General features: G+C 34.8%; 1 protein-coding gene across 1 annotated transcript in view; it reads right to left on the bottom strand.

Annotated features, from left to right (window-relative positions):
• The window catches only part of C1QTNF12 (C1q and TNF related 12), a 185,364-nt gene that overhangs the window by 35,713 nt on the left and 125,281 nt on the right, over positions 1–24,370 (bottom strand). The window contains exons 2-6 of the mRNA XM_053690511.1: positions 19,900–20,019; positions 15,597–15,717; positions 14,612–14,796; positions 12,092–12,200; positions 2,972–3,062 (exon numbers count right to left, since the gene is read on the bottom strand). Of these exons, the coding sequence (XP_053546486.1) occupies positions 2,972–3,062; positions 12,092–12,200; positions 14,612–14,796; positions 15,597–15,717; positions 19,900–20,019 (626 nt within the window). The remainder of the gene's footprint in view (positions 1–2,971; positions 3,063–12,091; positions 12,201–14,611; positions 14,797–15,596; positions 15,718–19,899; positions 20,020–24,370) is intronic.

The raw sequence follows: 24,370 nt of genomic DNA, 5'->3' as shown, positions 1-24,370 counted from the left end.
AGCAGTTAACATGCAGATAATTATCAAATGATAGATTGTGATCAACTCCTTTAACCCCTTAATGACCGAGGACGTGCAGGGTACGTCCTCAAAAAAAAGGCAGTTAACGCCTGAGGACGTACCCTGCACGTCCTCGGTGTGGAAAGCAGCTGGAAGCGATCCTGCTCGCTTCCAGCTGCTTTCCGGTTATTGCAGTGATGCCTCGATATCGAGGCATCCTGCAATAACCATTTTTAGCCATCCGGTGCAGAGAGAGCCACTCTGTGGCCCTCTCTGCACCGGACATTAACGGCTATGTTCGTTGGTGGGTGGGAGCCGGTGTGGGAGGTGGGTGGCGGCCATCGATGGCCTTTGTGATGCGGAGGGGGGCGGGATCGGGGGCGGGGACGACCGGGGGGACGCGCACGGACGCGCGCACGTGCACGGGGAGGCCGGGCGGGCGCGTGCACGGGGAGGGAGCGGGTGGGAACCACTACGCTACAGAAAGTTTTATCTTATAAGTGGGGATCAAAGGGGTTTATGTATTTGTTTGTTGATCGGTTTGGCTGGGGGGATATTGGACTGTGGGGGGGAAGCTACACTACAGAAACAAATCAAAAAAAATAATAAAAAAAACATTTTTATTTGCAAACTGGGTACTGGCAGACAGCTGCCAGTACCCAAGATGGCCCCAATAAGGCAGAGGGGGAGGGTTAGGGAGCTATTTTGGGGGGATCAGGGAGGTTGGGGGCTAAGGGGGGACCCTACATAGCAGCATATGTAAATATGCTAAAAAAAAAATATATATATTTTTTTTAATACCTTTTATTTTAGTACTGGCAGACTTTCTGCCAGTACTTAAGATGGCGGGGACAATTGTGGGGTGGGGGAGGGAAGAGAGCTGTTTGGGAGGGATCAGGGGGTGGGATGTGTCAGGTGGGAGTCTGATCTCTACACTAAAGCTAAAATTAACCCTGCAAGCTCCCTACAAACGACCTAATTAACCCCTTCACTGCTGGCCATAATACACATGTGATGCGCAGCAACATTTAGCGGCCTTATAATTACCAAAAAGCAACGCCAAAGCCACATATGTCTGCTATTTCTGAACAAAGGGGATCCCAGAGAAGCATTTAAAACCATTTGTGCCATAATTGCACAAGCTGTTTGTAAATAATTTTAGTGAGAAACCTAAAGTTTGAAAAAGTGAACAATTTTTTTTTATTTGATTGCTTTTGGCGGTGAAATGGTGGCATGAAATATACCAAAATGGGCCTAGATCAATACTTGGGGTTGTCTACTACACTACACTAGAGCTAAAATTAACCCTAGAAGCTCCCTACATGCTCCCTAATTAACCCATTCACTGCTGGGCATAATACACGTGTGGTGCGCAGTGGCATTTAGCAGCCTTCTAATTACCAAAAAGCAAAGCCAAAGCCATATATGTCTGCTATTTATGAACAAAGGGGATCCCAGAGAAGCATTTACAACCATTTATTCCATAATTTCATGAGTTGTTTGTAAATAATTTCAGTGAGAAACCTAAAGTTTGTGAAAAAATTTGTGAAAAAGTAAAAAAAAATTTTTATTTGATCGCATTCGGCGGTGAAATGGTGGCATGAAATATACCAAAATGGGCCTAGATCAATACTTTGGGATGTCTTCTAAAAAAAAATATATACATGTCAATGGATATTCAGGGATTCCTGAAAGATATTAGTGTCCCAATGTAACTAGCGCTAATTTTGAAAAAAAGTGGTTTGGAAATGGCAAAGTGCTATTTGTATTTATGGCCCTATAACTTGCAAAAAAAGCAAAGAACATGTAAACATTGGGTATTTCTAAACTCAGGACAAAATTTAGAAACTATTTAGCATGGGTGTTTTTTGGTGGTTGTAGATGTGTAACAGATTTTGGGGGTCAAAGTTAGAAAAAGTGTGTTTTTTTCCATTTTTTCCTCATATTTTATAATATTTTTTATAGTAAATTATAAGATATGATGAAAATAATGGTATATTTTGAAAGTCCATTTAATGGCGAGAAAAACAGTATATAATATGTGTGGGTACAGTAAATGAGTAAGAGGAAAATTACAGCTAAACACAAACACCGCAAAAATGTAAAAATAGCCTTGGTCCCAAACGGACAGAAAATGGAAAAGTGCTGTGGTCATTAAGGGGTTAATTATGCACAGTGACATACACATTTATTATTTAATTTGCCTGCTTTTCATGTAAGTTACAATTAAAAAGTGGATTTTTTTTTCTACTGACGCCAGAGAGTCATTTTTTGTATTCAGATCGCCGACCCTTCTACATTCTGCACAGTGACTGCTGTGGAAGTGCTAGAGCTATCTTATAGAGATGTGTAGTCGCAAAAAATTTGATTCGTCTGAATCTTTCATAATGAATATATGGGGAAAATAATTTCCCCGAATATTCTTTGACTGCACTATTCGGATTAGTTTTGTCTAAAATTTGTTTAGTTTGAATATTTGTTAAGCATTTACATGATTTTTTTTTTTGTTTTCTTTAAATTTCATTGATGCATCATTCGGTATTTGTTTAGTTAAAACAAAATAAATATCCAATTTTTCGTTATGAATTTGCATTTGTAACAAAACAAATGCTCCTCTCTACTCCTTTATCTGTCCTGAAATGAACAACAAAATAGGTAAGATAAACACTCAAGAGGATTTTCAAGAGTTGAACTGCAATAGAATACAAATTTTGCTAACAAAGGTTCATCTAATTATTTTTTCTACAAAATGTAACAGTAAAGTCTATAGTCTAAGTCTACTTGTAGATAAATCATTTGATAAGCGTTTCTAAAGATTGTGATCCACCCCAAACAACAGTTTTTAATTCTCTTGCATTTGCATTTTATATGGAGAACTTTCACAACCCAGTGATTCATTTCTGATACTTATTTAAAAATGACTTGAATGCCCCTTTAAAACAAGCTATTTCATGGTAAGGAGAAGACTCACGTGTAACGGTGACATAGGGACTCAATGCATATAAGAACTCGTACATTGTCCCGAGGGCGCAATTGCCCCTTGCTTTTCATTTCACTGTGATCTGAAAAGAATAAATATTAAATAAGTAACAGCTTGAGAAATATAATAAATAATCAATGATTAAAGGGAGATGAAACAAACATTTTCTTTCTTATTCAGATAGAATATGCCATTTTAAACAACTTTCCATCTTAATTATATTATCAAATGTGTTTCATTCTCTTGGAATCCTTTGTTGAAGGAGCAGCAAAGCATTACTGGGAGCTAGCTGAACACATCAGATGAGCCAATACGAAAAGTAATTCATGTGCACCCACCAATTAGCAGCTAGCTTCCAGTAGGCATTGCTTCTTCTAAACCTTTCTAGATATACTTTTCAACCATATATACCAAGAGAACAAAGCAAAGTAGATAATATAAATAAATTGGAAAGTTGTTTAAAATAACATTTTCTAACTAAATCATCATTTTGTTTTACTATTATAAAGTATTGTAGCAAGGTTTTAGGTTTAGTGTTCCTTTAACCAGTTTGTTTATGTTTTCAGTTTTCTTTTTTGACCAGGATAACCTATACTTCCTCATTTCATCTTATCAGTTGTTAATGGTAACCCTATCCCTTTTTTATGTTACATTCAGCAACCTGGTAGTTTTAAGACAAAGATTACCATCTCCAAATATGCTGATAAACACCTCTAATAAGATACTCTTAAAAAACTCATTTTGCGCTTGAAACCTTCCCATGTGCTTGGCTCATGCACATATATGTTTATATATATACTGCACAAACTCATTTACATTCTTATGTTTAGTCAATATACAGTTGTGCTCATAAGTTTACCTACCCTGGCAGAATTTATGATTTCTTGGCCATTTTTCAGAGAATATGAATGATAAAACAAAAACGTTTCTTTCACTTATGATTAGTGTTTGGCTGAAGCCATTTATTATAAATCAACTGTGTTTACTTTTTTTAGATCATAATGACAACAGAAACTACCCAAATGACCCTGATCAAAAGTTTACATACCCTGGTGATTTTGGCCTGATAACATGCACACAAGTTGACACAAAGGGGTTTGAATGGCTATTAAAGGTAACCATCCTCACCTGTAACTGTTTGCTTGTAATTAGTGTACACCATTCCTACTGTTAAACACGGATCGCTGATGTTTTGGGGATGTGTGAGCTACAAAGGCACAGGAAATTTGGTCAGAATTGATGGCAAGATGAATGCAGTATGTTACCAAACAGAACACCTCATTTTCCACTTCTTGATTAGAGTTTGAACACTGCTGATTTGCATTCTCAATTCCTTGGATATCTTTTTATATCCCTTTCCTGTTTTATACAGTTTAACTACCTTTTTCCCCACAGTTTCTTTGACAATTCTTTTTCTTTCCCCATGACTCAGAATCCAGAAACGTCAGTGCAGCACTGAATGAAAGATGCAAGGGTCTGTCAGGAGTCCAGAAACGTATTGACCTGTTATACACACACACTAATTACAAGCAAACAGATCACAGGTGAGGATGGTTACCTTTAATAGCCATTCAAACCCCTTTCTGTCAACTTGTGTGCATGTTATCAGGCCAAAATCACCAGGGTATGTAAACTTTTGATCAGGGTCATTTGGGTAGTTTCTGTTGTCATTATGATTTAAAAAGAGTAAACACAGTTGATTGATAATAAATGGCTTCAGCCAAACACTAACCATGAGTAAGAGAAAAGTTTTTGTGTTATCATTCATATTCTCTGAAAAATGGCCAAGATAATCATAAATTCTGCCGGGGTATGTACACTTGTGAGCACAACTGTATTTTATATATAGCGCTAAACTTTTTTTATGTAATTATAAATTATTATTAATACATTCAATTTAATGATTTAATATGTTACATTCATTTTTATAGGTACCTTTTATATATAAAATGCTAGAGTCAACACAACTCTTATCTTTATCTGATTGTGGGATTGATTCCAGCCTTTCCGATCATGTTTATTGGCTCCCCATACGACTTTTTCGAGCAATCACAAACCAAGCAATAACACCATTTGCAAATTGCAAAGAGAATGTATCCGATAGGAGCGGATATCAGAAAATTCACCATGGGTGGACAACACAACATGGGCAATCCCCATCTATCCATTAAAAAGTTATTGAAATATTGACCACCAAATGGACACATCAAATGTAAAAGCCAAAGGTACTTAATAAATGCTAATTACCCACAGATTGACAGATAACATATATGGGCCAAGAAACTGCGCATGAACAGACCAGAAAAACAAGATTGCGCAGCCCATGCCAACAATGGAGATGTCCCTTTTTGATGATGATAGATTTGTACCAAAAATGAATTATACTTAATACTTCATAATCAATATTTCAATATAAAAAAAATGAAAAATTCATATTTTCAATAAATTGCCAGTTGCAAAATCAATAGGAATATCAATACCAATGTATACCTGTCAGTAAATGACATTAAAAAACTTACGCCTAGATTACCAGTTTTGCGGTAACAGGGGCCAACGAGCAGTTTTTCCTCACCGCTCACTTTCCTGCAGCGCTGGTATTACGAGTTTTCAGAAACCCGTCGTTAAAAGACAAGAAGTGAGCGTAGAGCAAAATTTTGCTCCAAATCTCACTCCAATACCAGCGCTGCTTAAGTCAGCGGTGAGCTGGTTTAACATGCTCATGCACGATTTCCCCATAGGAATCAACGGAGAGAGCCGGCTGAGAAAAAGTCTAACACCTGCAAAAAAGCAGCGTAAGTCTCAGTAACGCAGCCCCATTGATTCCTATGGGGAAATAAAATTTATGTTTACACCTAACACCCTAACATGAACCCAGAGTCTAAACACCCCTAATCTTACACTTATTAACCCCTAATCTGCCGCCCCCGACATCACCGACACCTACATTATAATTATTAAGGTCTAATCTGCTGCTCCAGACACCGCCGCCACCTACATTATACTTATGAACCCCCTAATCTGCTGCCCCAAACATTGCAGCCACGTACATTATATTTATTAACCCCTAATCTGCCGCCCCCAATGTCGCCGCAACCTACCCACATTTATTTACCCCTAATCTGCCGCCCCCAACGTCGCCGCCACTATAATAAACATATTAAGCCCTAAACCGCCGCACTCCCGCCTCGCAAACATTAGTTAAATATTATTAACCCCTAATCTGCCATCCCTAACATCGCCACCACCTACCTATATTTATAAACCCCTAATCTGCCACCCCCAATGTCGCCGCCACTATATTAAAGTTAAACCCTAACACCCCTAACTTAAATATAATTTAAATAAAAATAAATAAATATTCCTATCATTAACTAAATTATTCCTATTTAAAACTAAATACTTACCTATAAAATAATAGTTACATTGTAGCTTCGTTGAGGACTTCGGCCCGGTTTGGATGAAAACGTCTCCCGGTAAATCGATCTTCAGGGGTTTTTTTTAAGGGTGTATTGGGTGGGTTTTTTTTTTAGGTTAGGGTTTTGGGCCGTATAAGAGCTAACTGCCCTTTTAAGGGCAATGCCCAATCAAATGCCCTTTTCAGGGCAATGGGGAGCTTAGGTTTTTTTAGTTAGTATTTTATTTGGGGGTTGGTTGTGTGGGTGGTGGGTTTTACTGTTGGGGGGTTGTTTGTATTTTTTTTTTTACAGGTAAAAGAGCTGATTACTTTGGGCAATGCCCCGCAAAAGGCCCTTTTAAGGGCTATTGATAGTTTAGTTTAGGCTAGGTTTTTTTTTATTTTGAGGGGGCATTTTTTTATTTTGATAGGGCTCTTAGATTAGGTGTAATTAGTTTAAATATCTGTAATTTGTTTTTTATTTTCTGTAATTTAGTGGGGGGGGTTGTACTTTAGCTAATTTAATGTATTTAATTGTATTTAATTTAGTTAATTTATTTAATTATAGTGCAGTGTTATGTGTTATTGTAACATAGGTTAGGTTTTATTTTACAGGTACTTTTGTATTTATTTTAACTAGGTAGTTATTGAATAGTTAATAACTATTTAATAACTATTCTACCTAGTTAAAATAAATACAAACTTGCCTGTAAAATAAAAATAAACCCTAAGCTAGCTACAATGTAACTATTAGTTATATTGTAGCTATCTTAGGGTTTATTTTATAGGTAAGTATTTAGTTTTAAATAGGAATAATTTAGTTAATGATAGGAATATTTATTTATATTTATTTAAATTATATTTAAGTTAGGGGATGTTAGGGTTAGACTTAGGTTTATGGGTTAATAACTTTAATATAGTGATGGCGACGTTGGGGGCGACAGATTAGGGGTTAATAAATGTAGGTAGGTGGCGGCGATGTTAGGGACGGCAGATTAGGGGTTAATAATATTTAACTAATGTTTGTGAGACGGGAGTGCGGTGGTTTAGGGGTTAATATGTCTATTATAGTGGCGGCGATGTCGGGGGCGGCACATTAGGGGTTAATAAGTGTAGGTAGGTGGCAGTGACATTGGGGGCAGCAGATTAGGGGTTAATAAATATAATGTAGGTGGTGGCGATATCCGGAGTGGCAGATTAGGGGTTAATAAATTTATTATAGTGTATGTGATGCGGGAGGGCCTCGATTTAGGGGTTAATAGGAAGTTTATGGGTGTTTAGTGTACTTTGTAGCAGTTTAGTTATGAGTTTTATGGTACCGCGTTGTACATAAAACTCTTAACTACTGACTTTCAAATGCGGTTCGAATCTTGGCGGTAGAGGGTGTACCACTCACTTTTTGGCCTCTCAGGACAGACTCGTAATACCAGCGGTATGAAAGTCCCATAGAAAAAAGACTTTACAAAGTTTACGTAAGTAGTTTTGCGGTAAAGCCAAAAAAGTGTGCAGTGCCCCTAAACCTGCAAGACTCGTAATACCAGCGGTAGGAAAAAAGCTGCGTTTTCAGCTACCGCAAAACTCGTAATCTAGGCCTTAATGTAATAAAGAACCATTTTTATTTACATGGTGCTTTTGACTGGCCAACTAAAATTTACCTAATAAATAAATATGGGCACCTGTTATGAAAACGTTTTAAATATGAAGTAATTAAGCCAAGTCTCAATGTTAATATTTAATAATTCAAAGCCAACAAAGATTATTAAAGTGATTATTGCGTAATATATTCCAGTGTCTGGACCAAAAGACTATAAAAGTGCACATTTTCATTTTTACATTGTCACTTGTTATGTTTTTACATAAATTATTTATATTATTCATTCCTTTCCTGTAACTCGGGAAATTCTATTTTGATGTTCTATTTTCCACCAACACAGAAATGATATTTAACTCTGTAAATTACTTTAAATGGACATTTCAAATTGTGCACCAATCATCTGTAGTATTTCCTGTCATGCAGTGAAAAAGAACTTTATTTCATATCTGTCCTGAAGAAAATAAAAATTTTTTGTATTTAGTAATATCTACTTTTTTTCTGTTTACAAGATACATTACAGACCATATAGTTATTTTTATCTGATTAAACCAATAGGGAAAATTGGGAATTTGTGTTTAACCCTTTGAGTGCGATTGACGGCTCTGAGCCGTCACAGAGTTTCTCACTCTGGTGCTAATGACGGCTCAGAGCCGTCATGAGCACTCTCCCACCTTGAGGGAGATCTGGGGGCTCCTAACAGCTTCTAACCCGGTGACGTCGCGTGCAATAACGTGATGACGTCACCGTGCAACTTTATTTATACTTAACAATGTTAAGTATAGGGGGAGGGGGCATGCTGCTTAGAAGCCTGTATCTCAGGCATTTAAGCAGCTACAGACCTTCAAGACCCACTGTTGGAAAGGGAATCGTCTAACCTTTCCAACAGTGTAAGTCTTTGGGGTCTGTAAAAACAATAAAAAAAAGTTAAAAAAAAATGTTTTTTCAAAAATTAAATAAATTAAAAAAACCTTAGAAAATATTAGCACCCGGTTGGGAAAGTGCTTAGCACTCAAAGGGTTAAATAATGATTTTATGCATCACAAGCAGAGAGAAGTGCAATAGTCTTTGAAAATAAGCATTTGACTATGGATTACTTCAGAAAGCTTACTTAAAGGGCACCAAGTACCAACTATGGGCAAGAACTCAAATATAGAAATGTAGCCGCTAAACAAAATAGAACAAATTATGTGTACAGGCTTTATTTGTGGAAACATAATTCACCAGACCTGCATATTTTTAGCAACACTGCATGATTTATGGAGTAAATTTACCATCACTGTAGGTGGACAGGTTCACAAGTAGTGAACCTGTCTGCCTGCAATCGCAAGTTTCGCAAGGCCAAAATGTAACATTGCACAAGAGAATTCTTGTGCAATGCCGCCCCATGTTCCGGCACAACCAATTACCCCAAATGATTGAGTGTTGGGGCGATTGATCTCACCAATTCTGCAGTGGTGAAGAGGGGGGAAAAAAAGTTTTTGCTTCTTAAATAAGTAGATGGAGGTACTAATATGCAAACCTGCTCCACATAGCCAAAAAAGACTTGATAAATGTACCCCTATATGTGTTTATCATCAAAGTCTAGTGGTTCCTTATAGCTGATCAACCAGGTAAAGAACTGCTGGCCTCATCTGCTATAAGTCTAATACATGTGTCATATAGTAACCAATGTATAGCACAGTATTAATGGCTCCAAGAGTAATAAGCCCTAACTGTAGCTTTTCTACTGATATTCTCAACCTGTGAACAAGACCCCAAAACACAATAATCCCTCACTGTAATTTAGCTTCTCTATATGATGTCCCAGTCAGAAAATTGGGCAGGTACAATTTTTTACAATGAGACCACCCACTTCAGCCCCAATTTATTAATTAGATTAACCAATCAGAATTATTAAATTGTCCATACATGTTAGAAAGCATAGACGAATAACCAGGCCTAAGTGATGAAGCAGACTACAAAGTCAGTTAGTTCAACTATAGAATGGTAAAACGAAATTTGCGTTATCTAATATTTATATGTATTTGTTTTAAATTGTGCTAGTTGGGTGATTAGAATTTATGGGGCTGAGATGGAGATGGTGGAGTTTATGTGTGGGGGTGATTAGACTTAAAGGGGGATTACAGGTGGTTAATTAGTATAGGTTTTACAGGTGATGGATGATTTACAGTGTGTGAGGCCAGGCTAGGATTTATGTTCTGATTATGGTTAGGGTAAATAGTAGCCAGGTTACAGTCAGTGGTACTTAAGGTTTGGGGTGCCAGGTCAGCCACCATTAAGGTTTATTGAGATTGGGCTAGGTCACATTTTATTGTAGCTGGCGATTAATAAAGGATCCTATATTTTTGATCATTCGCAACATTTTAAGCTGATATGAGAAAAGGGAACTTTGGGACTAGCAGCATATAACAATAGTTACTGTTTAGTAGTAGAAAGTAATTATTACGTGTAAGCCGTCATTACAGGGCTAGCTATATATTTATATGTGTGTGTCTGGATATAAATCTGTGATTCATTAGTGAATTTGCCCTATGTTTGGGTTCATATTAGACATGTGCGATTCGATTCGGTCCGAATCGAAATTCAGACGAATTTGTCGAATTCGGAGATTCGGATCGATTCGAATTTCCGAATTGCGGTAGTGCCGAATCTACCGAATAAATCCGAATCGATTCGAATTTATTCGGTAGATTCGGATGGCCGTGTATTACACTAGTATTGTACAGTATACTAGTGTAATACACAGCACATCCACTTAACACTTACCGAAATTCCGAATCGATTCGAACCGAATCAAACTTTTCATGAATCCGAAAGAATCCGAATGAATCCGAAACAAATTCATTCGATTTCTTCCGAATTCGAATCGATCCGAACCGAAATTCTAAATTGATCCGAATCGATCCGAACCAAACCAAATTTTTCGAATCTGCACAAGTCTAGTTCATATGTGCTCTAGTGAGTGACACAGTCTGATGTAGTAAACAAAAACCTCCAATGCTGAGGGTGAGGGAAATGTTACATTAGGGTGTAACAGAGACCACCTCCGAAAAAATATAAATATCAAAACTATTGTAAATTTATATTGAATACACATGGCTATCTTTTAAGCTCTTTGTATTACCCTTTTGAAAAAATAAAAAAGTTTTAATGTCTTTGAATTGCTGTTTAAAGGGACATCAAACACAAAAATGATCTTTTGTGATTTAGATAGCACATGCAATTTGAAACAACTTTGAATTTTACCTCCATTATCACATTTACTTCATTCTCTTGGTATCCTTTGTTAAATGAGAAGCACTTTATTACTGGGAGCTAGCTGAACACATCAGGGGAGCCAATAACAAGAGGCATATATGTGAAGCCACCAATCAGCAGCTAGCTCCCAGTTATACACTGATGCTCCTAAGCATACCTTGGTATGATTTTTATTAAAAGATACCAAGAAGACAAAGAAAATAACATAATAACAGTCAATTGGAAAGTTGTTTACAATGACATGCTCTGTGTGAGTCATGAAAGTTTATTTGTGACATTAAGGTACCTTTAATCTACAAAATACGATTTCCTTTATTATATCAAACAACTCCATAGTCAAATCAAGCATTAAAGGGACACTAAACCCACATTTTCTTTCATGATTCAGATAGAGCATGCAATTTTAAGTAACTTTCTAATTTACTCCTTTTATCAATTTTTCTTCGTTCTCTTGCTATCTTTATTTTAAAAGCAGGAATGTAAAGCGTAGGAGCCAGCCCATTTTTGTTTCAGAACCTGGTTTATGCTTGCTTGTTGGTGGATAAATGTAGCCACCAATAAGCAAGCGCTATCCAAGGTGCTGAACCTAAAATGGGCTGGCTCCTAAGCTTTACATTCCTGGGTTTAGTATCCCTTTAATAAACAGACATTGAAATAAAGAAAAAAAAATGCTATCATGCATATGAATAAATATTAATAGTTTTTTTGCACTAGGTTTTGATAAAGATGTTAAAAAAATACTTTAGAAACTAACAGAACATACATGGTTTGAATTACTCACAAGGGACTGATTACTGACTAATAAGGACAACACTTGCAGATACTTTAATTTCCCTTTCAATTAAAGACAACAAAATAATCTTACCTATGTGAACATGGGCTGAGAATTGGTAAATCCCAGGTATTGTTGCTGTGAAACGGCCTGTTGCTAAGTTCAACCCAGAGCCCCGCAGGAAAGAGCCCTTAGCTGTTGGCTGAAATATAAATATAAATTTAATGTGTGTTTGAATATAAAACAGATCAAACTGAGTTATTGCTGACCAGAGCATCACAAAGCTCAGCTGAGAAAGTCACACAAAATAAGATCTAAGAGTAAATTGTTTTTATCATTTTAGGTGTTAGTTGTTACATTCTATAACGCTGTATCACATTAACTGACTTATTGGGAGTCACAATGATATGTGAAGTAAATGGGGTACCAAATTTATCTGCCAATATATTGAAATGACATAATGACTGACTAAGTGCAGTGCAGGAAGCAATTAGAAGTATATTTTGTTTGTGCATATTTTAAATTAAACTTACCCTGTTTTGCAGTCTTCAGATGGCCCACACTAAATAGTTTTTATAAATAGGCTTCAAGAACAATAGCCAATCATAGGTCAGAGTTTCCAAACCTTTATTGTTAAGGGTTGTGTGCTTTTGAGTGCTTTTTGCTTCAGGGGAAAGAGAACCCGTGCAAGCTCTACCATAAAGCAATGAGCATCAAGGAGCACGTTGCTATTGACAATATTGGCTTGGAAACTCTGGCCTTTGATTCACCATTGTGTCCAAAGAAATGTGTCACATCTGGGGGCTGAAGGTTGTAAAAACAGAGAGGTTTTTATTTAAGATGGACATCTACAAAACATGCATAAAATGTTTCCCTATACGGCTGTTCTCATACAGACATAATGACATTGAAGAGCTGTATTAAAGTTAAAAGGACAGTAAAGACCATGAGATTTTTTATATTAAAGGCTAGATTAAAAGTGGAGTGCTAAATATCACCCTCTATTTTGAGGGCATTTAGGCTAGATATGTGCATGGCGAAAAAATTTGGTTCGGATCGATTCAGATTTTTTCGAATTTCAGTTCGGATCAATTCGAATTCGGAAAAATTCGAATCAATTCAGTTCGGATTCGTTTCGGATTCGAATCAATTCGGCTGGATTTGGTTCGATTCGGTTCGGAAATTTAGGTAAGTGTTAGGTGGGATTAGACCAGTGTTAATTTTGACTGCAAATTTCGATTTAGTCTTAGTTTTAGTCTTTTGACTAAAATGCCATTTTAGTTTTAGTCGTATTTTAGTCATCTGAATTGTTTCAGTTTTAGTCGACTGAATCTCCAGTAGATTTTAGTCGATTAAAATCTAAGGGGTTTAGTTAAAGTGTAATGCTTTAAGCATTTCTCTATAATTTGCAAACTGATTATATACTCCAGAAGTAAACATAACACCTGTTATTATTTATGGTATTAAGGTTTAAACATGCAATACAGACACAGATTTAGCCGTTGTGATATATAACATCTTTATTAAACTTAAAATTAAATAAAACCAAGTTTCATAAACAAACAAAATTGCAACTTTAAAATTTTAAAAAAACAACATTGTAAACTGTATTAGCTGAATTGCACATATTACCCAATGTATAAACTTTAACAGTTCTCTGTTAATAATTAAAACAAGTATCACGTAACTCAACAAAAAATGTATGCAGCTAGCACAGGCACAGCATAACTTAAACCCATACTCGTGGGTTATGCTTATTTCTATAGGAAGAATCAATTGATTGATTGAAAAATTTTCGGCAACGATATTAGCACTGCTCTAGAACTTCCAAACTCATTATATTTTCCTGGAGTAAAGGTTTATTAACCTGTTTTTGAACATGCAATACAGATTTAACAGATTTAACTGTTGTGGTATATAACATGTCTTTATCTGAAAAATTAATAAAATTAAGTTTCGTAAATTTGACAAGCAGTAATTAAATATGGATTGATTATAACACCTTGCATAAAGCACATTTTGATTTAGTTTTAGTCATAGTCTTTTGACTAAAATGTAATTTTGATTTAGTTTTAGTCATAGTCTTTTGACTAAAATGCCATTTTAGTTTTAGTCGTAATTTAGTCATCAGAATTTCTTTAGTTTTATACTCATTTTAGTCTAGTTTTAGTCAACGAAATTAACACTGGATTAGACTAGTATTATATACTGTATATTAGGTGTAACCCATAGCAGAGTGATATAACCTAATATACTGTACAATACTAGTGTAATCCATGGCCATCCGAATCTACCGAATAAATCCAAACTAATTCGGATTTATTCGGTAGATTCGGCACTATTTTAATTCGGAAATTCGGATCGTTCTGAATCCCGAATTTTACGAATTCGCCGAATTTCCGAATCAATCCGAAATGAATCGCACATGTCTAATTTAGGCCACTTTTAGAAAATTATCCAGAGATCTAATCTCTGGTTAATTTTTGGAGAGCTAATTGCTATCGCAAGCTTGCGGGCGCAGGATAATTTAGCGCTCAACTTGTAACATAGCCCTAAATGTATATGCGTAATGAAACAACTTTGCAATATTCTTTCATTATTTATTTTTCTCACCGTCTGGAAATTCTGAAGTTCGACCAATGTCTTCTTATCTACAACCACTGGTCCCTTCAGCCTGCAGTGAAAAGCCTCATCTACCCGTCTGTATGGAGACAGGTCCTCAACAGGAAGAACTATTGGTGTGATTTCACTAGTGTGTTCTGGAATGTCCCCCGACATTAGACGCCGCTCTGTGGCCTCTACAGGAAAACAACATTACTCATTTTTGCATGGATAATTATTATAATTTGCTTTTTTTATTTATTATTTTCCAAAGAGCTTTATTTAAATGATTTTTTTTTTACTCCTTCACAAGCTGCCAATAACACACACAAATCAGTTATTTGATATAATCACTAAAATATCTGTAAAATAACAAGGAAACAGTTAATAGTTCTATTTGTATGGCTTTATTGGATAGCTGGTTGAAATAGTGGACTGGACTGTCCACTTGAATACTGGACACTAGGGATGGACGAATGTTTCTCTACATTCAAAAAATGAAACAAATTTTAACACATTTTTGTTTTTTCGTTTCAAATTTCGAAAATTTATACACACCTAATACACATTCATAAAAGAGAAAGTATAGTATGTGTGTGTGTGTATATATATATATATATATATATATATATATATATATATATATATATATATATTATTCAATTAACAATTCTTAACTTCCTTTATACCTTCACTATGGGGCATGGTTGTATGTAGGGTTGTGTGTGTGCATGAGATATTATGTGTGCTTAAAGGCAATATGCACAAAATAACATGAAGGTACTTTATAAACAATGATGGTAAATGATAAAATAACTTACATGTTTGTTAAATGTGAAAGACAAAGATGCAGATGCCTAAGACCATGAACAATAGGTTGACGATATATCCATTACACTTTTTCAAAAAGCAATAGACATAGAGCTGTATTTCATTTTATGATGTTGTTATGATCACTATGGCAAACATTACAAAACGTTTTGGATTTTTAACTTACCCTTAATCATCTGTTTGAACTCATGCAGCAAAACTTCATGTGTAACCTCCGCTCCTGGCATTCCGGGAGGTCCAGGTGGTCCCTGAGGGCCGGGTGGGCCTGGTGGGCCAGATGGACCACGCTGAGGAATCAGTAGAAAAACAACATATAAATAAGAAATTGCTGCTGGATAAATGTTTTGAAAATAGTAACCTCAGTAAGAGCTAAGACAAAACAGTGGCAAGATGACTTAACAACTGTAATAAAATATATTAGAGATCTGGAATCAATAGCGATCACATAAATATTGCAATCATCAAGGTAAGTTTTAAACATCTAACCTTTCAGAAAGTATTAAAATGTTTAGAAACATTAGCTGCTAATTTCAGGCGTGTGAGACCCCTTAGCTCATGGCATAATTTATAAACAAAAAACACCCACTGAACAATCAAAAGTTCACTTGGAACCTTCATTATTTTTTAGCAGTAGTAGTAATTTGTCATTTTATTTAAAGGTCTCATCTACCTATTTCTAACAAGAGTGAATAGCACATGACCCCATTGATATTGTCAGTAAAACACCTAAGGACGTCATCATCAATACTGTATAATTTAGTTGACTTGTTTTCCTTTTGCATTGACTTGGTATATTTTCTTTTTCTTAGATAAAGTTCAATTAAAATCCCAACAAACCCTATTTCTGGGTTGCAGCTTGACAGCAAGCACTTTCCTCAATTAATATTGACTAGTTAAAGGGACATGAAACCCAAATGTTTTCTTTCATGATTCAGATAGAGAATACAATTTTAAACAACTTTCAAATTAACTTCTATTATCTTCTAATTTGTTTAATTCTCTTAGTATCATTTGTTGAAGTAGCAGCAATCCACTAATAGTTTCTAATTGAACTCATGGGTGAGCCAATCACAATTGATATATATATGGAGCTACCATTCAACTGCTAGAACCTAGGTTCTCTGCTGCTCTTGACCTTTCCTAGATAAAGCTTTCAGCAAAGGATAACAAGAGAAGGAAGCAAATTAAATAAAAGAAGTAAATTGGAAAGTTGTTTAAAATTGAATTCTCTATCTGAATAATGAAAGAAAATGTTTGGGTTTCATGTCCCTTTAAGCTAATAACCAAAAATTAGAAAAACAGATGGGAACTACAGAGTAGACCAAGAGAAAAGTTCAGAATCAAGACCCTGCAACTCCTGGCTAAAAAAGGATGAACAGGTATTATGGCAGAACATTGTTTCCTAGTTTGTCTTTTCTTTTTAAGGACAATACATTGTTTCCTAGTTTGTCTTTTCTTTTTAAGGACAATATTTTTGTTTTTGGGGGGAATCAGTGTTAAGAGGAGTATGTCAGTAGATGTTTTTTTAGTATTGCACAGTCACAATATCTGACCTCCAGATGCTTTAGTCTTTCGCTTTCAATATGCAATACCAGTACTAACATAGGAGCGCTATTCAGGACCATCTTTAACACAGGGCAAAAGGGGCAGCTGCCCTGGGCCCAGTCTCTGTTGAGGGGCCCAAGAGTCCTAAAAAAAAAAAAAAAAAATCTTTTTTTTTTTTTTTTTTATGGTTCATACCAGACTGCTGATGTGACATGGGGAACACACACATTCAGTCCTAATACTGTCACAGTCAAAAGTACTCTGCCAGACCGTGCCGGTGTCATGTGACATGCCAAGCTAGTGCCATGTGCTGTTTTAGATGTGCACTGTGCAGCACTGAATGCAAAGCCCTAACTCGGCATCCAGCCATTTCCCACTGCATCAGAAAAGGTCCTACTGGGGTTACCACTGTTACCAGGTAACTGCTCTGGTGGTGGGGATTGTTTCTGGGTAGGGCTGACTGTAGGCGCATGCAGCAGAAAGCTGGAGCGGCAGGCACATGAGGATTTGAGCATCTGTGCAGCTGCATACACTGCTCTCTTCAGTCTTGAGGCTGTGTGACTCATCTCACACTGTATCCATGCAGCCTTGGACAGACAGCATCCAGTCTACTGGTCCCCTTAGCCCTGCTCTTTCTGCTGTGGCCCTAAGATCAACTAACTGAAGTTTGTTAGGGGAATAGTGCTTTGTAGAAAGGTGTCAGTGGTAAGAATAAGTGAGTGCACACACGCCCCTCCCCATGCAGCATTGTCTAGTTCAGGGTGAGAGGGAACTTGTTCCTAGCAAAGAAGCGACATGTGCTGGTGTGGCTGATGTATAGTGTCATGCTGATACTTCACACATTAATGAAAGGTTTATTTTTATAGTTTTTATTTTCTCTCTGTCTCAGATTTTACAGCTTCCCATAGTAGTTCTGCTGTTCCAGTCAGTAAACTTATATTTGTCTGCACCTCCATGCTTCCTCCTTTACCTTGCTTTGCTCCTGTTGGCTGCCCTAAATCTCTTTAATTAGCTAACCTCACACCAGAATCACATTCAAAAGAATATTAAATGAATCCACAGTGGAAGAATGTATGTATTTATTTACTTATTAGTACTGCTTAGGTCCAGTTTCACATATTGCATTTTTTTTTTTTTAAATGATTAGCCCAGCAGTGGATGATCCACCGCTGGGCTAATAGCAATAAAAAAAATTGATTTAGTTGTTTTTTGGGATGTTGGGGTGGAGAGCAAAATTGCATGGGGTGGGGCCCAAGAAAATTTTTGCCCAGGGTCCAATCAATATTAAAGACGGCCCTGGCGCTATTGCTTTACCTTGAGCGCCATTAGTGCTCAAGAGCGATAATAATGTATCGCACCACTTGTAATCCAGGCGATAGAGCGCTGCCACCATGAGGTTGCCATAGAACAAATAAAAAGTACTAGATGTTACTATTGGGAGTTGTCTCAAATTTGCAGTCAGCTAATTAACATAATTTTGATTGTTTTCAAACCTCAAAGTGTTTGACAAAGGAGCAATGTTAAATATAAATATTGATCAAATATTATCTAAAACATAAGTTTAGTTATATTCACAACAGCCTGTCATAAGGACTTGGCAGCATATGCTACATGGGTCATTGCTGCCAGTTCATCCCTTAAGATTCTAGAGGAACCGCTAGATACTCATAATAATAATCTTTTTCTGTTAATGCTGTTTTTTTAACGTTATGTTACCTAGCCCTTCTATGAAGTACATAAAAAAGAAATAATAGAAAAAAAAAATGTTTCCAATAGTTTAGCACTTTGTACCTTTTAATTTAGCACATGTAATTATGGGATAGTGAAATGATTAGACTAGTTAAAGTATATACAAATTAAAATAAAATAATGAAATGTGAAACAGGAATGAGCGACATTTAGCCAATGTTTTCATTGAAGTATAGAGTAGGAAATTTATAATATCTGTAATTTATAGGGTATCAGTGAGAGCATAGGAAGTGCGTATTTACCTGTTGCACAGGAAGTGTGAATTTACCCGTCACACAGGAAGAGCGCATTTACCTTTTGTTATCAACCAAATTATATGTTTAAATTGCATTTTGAGTCATTCCAGTATTTTGGTTCATTTGACAAATTATTAAAATAATTAGTGATACAATTGGATTGCAGTTATACCTAAGTTGAATTATTTAATTTAAGAAAAGGAGAAAATATTTTTAAACATGTTCATTTACATCATATTCTGTATAAACAGGAAACAGTCACCACTACCAATATCATATATCATAGATCATTCACTTTGTTCCGAATTGTGCATTAGTAAAAGACAACATTAACTTAATGTGTTGATGAGTAGGGATGGGCGAATGTGTTTATATCAGAATTTGAATGTTAAAACGAAAGTTATTGTAGAAATTGGATTTACATAATCAAATGTTGACAAGAACGAAAATTTTATAATTGAATGCTATTTACAGTTTTCGAATGTCACTTTCGAATTTGAATGTTTATAATTAGATCGAATTTCCACAATCGAAATTTCGAATGTAACATTTGATTTAACAAATACTATTCAGAAGTTCAATAGTTCATGTGGTAGGGAATTTATTAAATTGATACATAATAGATACCAATATATCAATTCTAATTTTTCAAATTCGAATATTGCATAATTCAAATATTACATTTAAATAAAGCATTACAAATACTATAACAAATATATAAATTCAAATTTTTCATTGCATAATTCGAATACATTAAACAAATTTTAGATTGTTGTACAAACATTCAAAATGAACGAACAAGCGAATGTGTTAAAATGTGTTAAAATTCGTTTCATTTTTCAAATGTTGCAAAACATTCGCCCATCCCTATTGATGAGGTGTTTTTATTTACATATCGACTTATTTAAATTATAAATACTAATATATAATGCAACTTACTAATTTCTTGTCTTTCCCTTTACATTTCTTTTTGGAATTTGCACTTTCTTCCGTTCGCTTAATAAACTTCAACCAGGTTATGTGAGGATCTGTCATTTCAGGATCTGGTTCCTCAGAAAACTGCATTGAAAAAAGTAAAGTAAAATTAATTATGTTACACGTCATTACATATTATAGATGCTTAATACTTTATCGCTATAACTAAGATATAAGTTAAAGGGGCAGTAAACTTACAAGCTAATGTTATATAATTTTGCACATAATGCAGAATTATATAACATTAGCTTAGTGGCAGATTTATACATTAAAGTATTGAAGAGGATTTTTATTTAATTTTATTTTTCCAGAACGCCGCTCCTTGCTCTAATGAGCGGGTCTGGTTTTTCCTCAGAGCATCACAGCAACACTGTCTAGTCACAACGTGTCCGGTCGCGCCATTAAACTGAATGTAGCTCACTCCCACTCTGGTCTAGTAGCAGGAGCGAGCTATTATTCAGTTTAATGGCGCAACCAGGCACGCTGTGACTAGACAGTGTTGCTGTGATACGTGGAGGAAAAACCAGACCTGCTCAGTAGAGCAAGGAGTGGCGTTCTGGAAATTTAAATTTTTAAATAAAAATCCTCTGCAATACTTTAATGTATAAATCTGCTGCCAAGCTAATGTTATATAATTCTGCACTATGTGCAGAATTATATAACATTAGTTTGTAAGTTTACTGCCCCTTTAAGGAATACATTTTCTGGATATAAAATTATGCAAAACCACCTGTAACCTAATTGTTCTATTGTATATGCAGTCTAAAAGTAGAAAATCCATATCATATGTATTTTTTGGTAATGTATTTAATTAAAATACTTTTAATTTTGCTGTTGTTAAGAAAGCAAAAATGATAATTTTGAGCAGAAACCAAAAAGTTTGGATCTCGTTCAGTATCTGAAAAAAATCCCCCCATCCCATTTATAAGAATAATCAGTTAATACTGTCATTAATAAATGCATTGCCTATGTGAACAATATTGTTTTCACTGGGCCATATGCCAAATTGAAATCTGACAATCTTCAAAATATTCTTATCCAATAATTATTCCTAAATCAAAAGCACCCTTATATACAAGCAGTTAAACAAAGCACTTGATGCAATACTTTGGGCTGTAGTTGTATCTAAAGTTACTAATAGCTGTATGGATGGGAGAATGTTTTGCAATATTCAAAAAAATGAAACAAATTTAATACATTATTTTAGAATGTTTGTACAACATTCTAACATTTGTTTAATGTAATAGTATTTCTAATGCTTGTAATATTCAATTCTAATTTTTCTAATAATTAGATTTGAATTATGCAATATTCAAATTCAAAAAAATTGAATATATATATTTGTATTAGTATTAGTATCCAATGCTCTCTTTAAATGTAATATTCACATTATGCAATATTCGAAATACAGGTAGCCCTCAGTTTACGCCGGGGTTAGGTTCCAGGAGGAATAGTTGTAAATCGAAACCGTTGTAAATTGAAACCCAGTTTATAATGTAAGTCAATGGGAAGTGAGGGAGTTAGGTTCCAGGCCCCTCTCAAAATTGTCATAAGTAACATCTAATACATTATTTTTAAAGCTTTGAAATGAAGGCTTTAAATGCTAAACAGCATTATAACCCTAATATAATAGATTGTATCATCATCAAATTAAGTTTAATGAACAAAAACATTTGCTAAACATCACCTAATAAAATAATCACACAACAGACTGCATCATCATCAAACTAAGTTTAATGAACAAAAACGTTTTTTTTTTACTTGCATTTTTCTGCATTCAGTTCTCTGCATTGTTAGCATGTTAGATAATATTGGGTCTGCACCTATTCTATGCATTTCAATCTGCAGTGATTAGTTAGGCACCCTCACCTCAAGCAGCTGGACAGGAAGATAATAGGGAAGTGCCTGCTAAATTTTGCTCAATAGATCTGGTCTGATCTGTGTACACAGATCAATTTAAGGCTGTTAAGTTGCATAACTTTGCTGCAAAACAAGCGGACAGCTCCACCTACTGGCTATTTTAATTAGTGCATTGCTTTCCAAAAGCTTTTCAATAGCAGTCACATGACTGAAAAAAAAGGTTGTTATTCTGAAACAGCGCAAATTGAACCGGCGTAAACCGAGGGCCACCTGTACAAACATTCAAATTGATATATTTGTGTATATTATGTATCAATTAACTAAATTCCCTACCACATGAACTATTAAACTTCTGAGTAGTATTTATTAAATAGAATGTTACAATCAAAATTTTGAATGTGAATATTCAAATTAATTATGAACAAAACCAAAAGTAACATTCAATTTTAATGGATAATGGATTTTAATTTTTAGCAACATTGGATTGTCCAAAACGAATGTCCAAAGGACTATTCATTCTACCAAACGAATTACAAATTTTAGCACATTTGCCAATCCCTAAATAGCAGCACGTATGCCACACAATATTTTTTTTTTCTAACTATGCCAACCCTACTGTATCAAGTAATATATTTAATCCATAATAAGGGCTATGCAAAGTAGTTGTCAAGGATTTTCTTTAGGTATAATACTCAATACCATTTCAATCCATTAGTTTATTTCATGGTTTTCGTATTTATTTTTTACCTGCAAAACCCAACACACTCTTTACTCTAAAAATCTTACCAATGGTATTCCACTCCATCATAAAAATGAGAATACCATCTGATTTTTAAAGTTATCTAAGTATTGACCAAATAATAATATATATAATTTTTATATATATTTACATTTATATTATATTTATATTATATATTTATATAATGATAAATACCCATTTTTTTCTGCTTCAAATGGCATATCTTGTTTTTCATGTTCATGTGTTAATAAGTTGTTTTTAACAATTTTAACGTTATGCTTAAACCACATTTTTAAAATATAAAAGCATATAAAGTCTTAATTTGAACACAATTAAAACACTATCAATAAAATACAGTGTTAAAATTAAGCAAAACCATATGAAGTTGATAATTGTAAATATAATTAATTTATATTGAGCTAGATTACGAGTAGAGCGCTAACAGTTAAGTGTAAGCGAAAGTAGGTTTATCGATCGTATTACAAGTTGAAAATAAACGCGATAGTTTGAGCGCAATTGAAGTTAATGCGTGTCGGGTTAGCGCGACTTAAGAGCTCTGTTAACTGTTTCACGAAACAAAAAAGTGTCACAAATCAAATCAAAAATACATGTAAAAGTACAGTTACACTCATAATAACAATATCTAATAAAAATTATTAAAACAAAATATTGCACAGAAAAGTTATAAGGGCTTAAAAATATGAGGTCTCAGGTGTTAGGGAAAAAAGGCAGGCAAAGGGCTTTAAAAGGACATGAAACCCAAATTTTTTTTTCATGATTCAGATAGAACATGTAATTTTAAACAACTTTCTAATTTACTTCTATTATCTAATTTTCTTAATTCTCTTGATATTCTTTGCCGAAAAGCATATCTAGATAGGCTCAGTAGATGCTGATTGGTGGCTACACATAGATGCCTTGTATGATTGGCTGACAAGTGTGCATTGCTATTTCTTCAACAAAGGATATCTAAAGAATGAAGCAAATTAGATAATAGAAGTAAATTGGAATGTTGTTTAAAATTATATTCTCTATCTGAATCATGAACGAAAATGTTTGGGTTTAATGTCCCTTTAACATAGAGATACATACATATACATGTCTAAGGATGGATATGTTTATATGTGTGTACATATGTATTTACAGACATATATACACATATAAACACATAAATACATATGTACATATATATATATATATATATATATATATATATATATATATATATATATATATATATATATATATATATATGTACATTGGAGCCCTTTGTAGTTAAGTAGCTAAAACATGAAAAAACATATTTATTTAATATTCATGTTTAATAAAGTGTTATACTGTGTATTTACTGTAAATATTTCCCATTCCAATGTTCTGAACATAGAGGAATATGTTCTATGTATTTTAAAATAATAGCAAAATACCATCAGATATGTGTAGACATATGTATTTATGAATAAATGTGAAGAACATTGGAATGTGAAATATTCATATTTTCATGTCGGGTTAGCGCATCTTAACAGGTTCGCGCACGAGTAGGGTGTTGTTGGGTTGTTGTTTTTCTCCATTGACCTCTATGGGGGAATAAGTTATTCTTGAAGGAAACTTATCATTACACCACAAAAGATTGGGGAATCTTTATATAATTTGTACATTACAATTTGACGCAGAGATTAGAGGGACGTTAAACTCAAAATTAGAATTTAATGCATACTGGGAGTTGGCTGTAAACATATGTCGAGCCAAAAAGAAGAGGTATACGTGTGCATTGCTGCCACTGAGCCTACTCTTCAACAAAGGATACAAAGAACAAAGCAAATTTGATAATATAAGTCA

The sequence above is a fragment of the Bombina bombina genome, chromosome 8 (assembly GCF_027579735.1).
Source record: "Bombina bombina isolate aBomBom1 chromosome 8, aBomBom1.pri, whole genome shotgun sequence".
Classification (NCBI taxonomy): Eukaryota; Metazoa; Chordata; class Amphibia; order Anura; family Bombinatoridae; genus Bombina; species Bombina bombina.
This window is presented reverse-complemented; position numbering and strand designations above follow the sequence as displayed.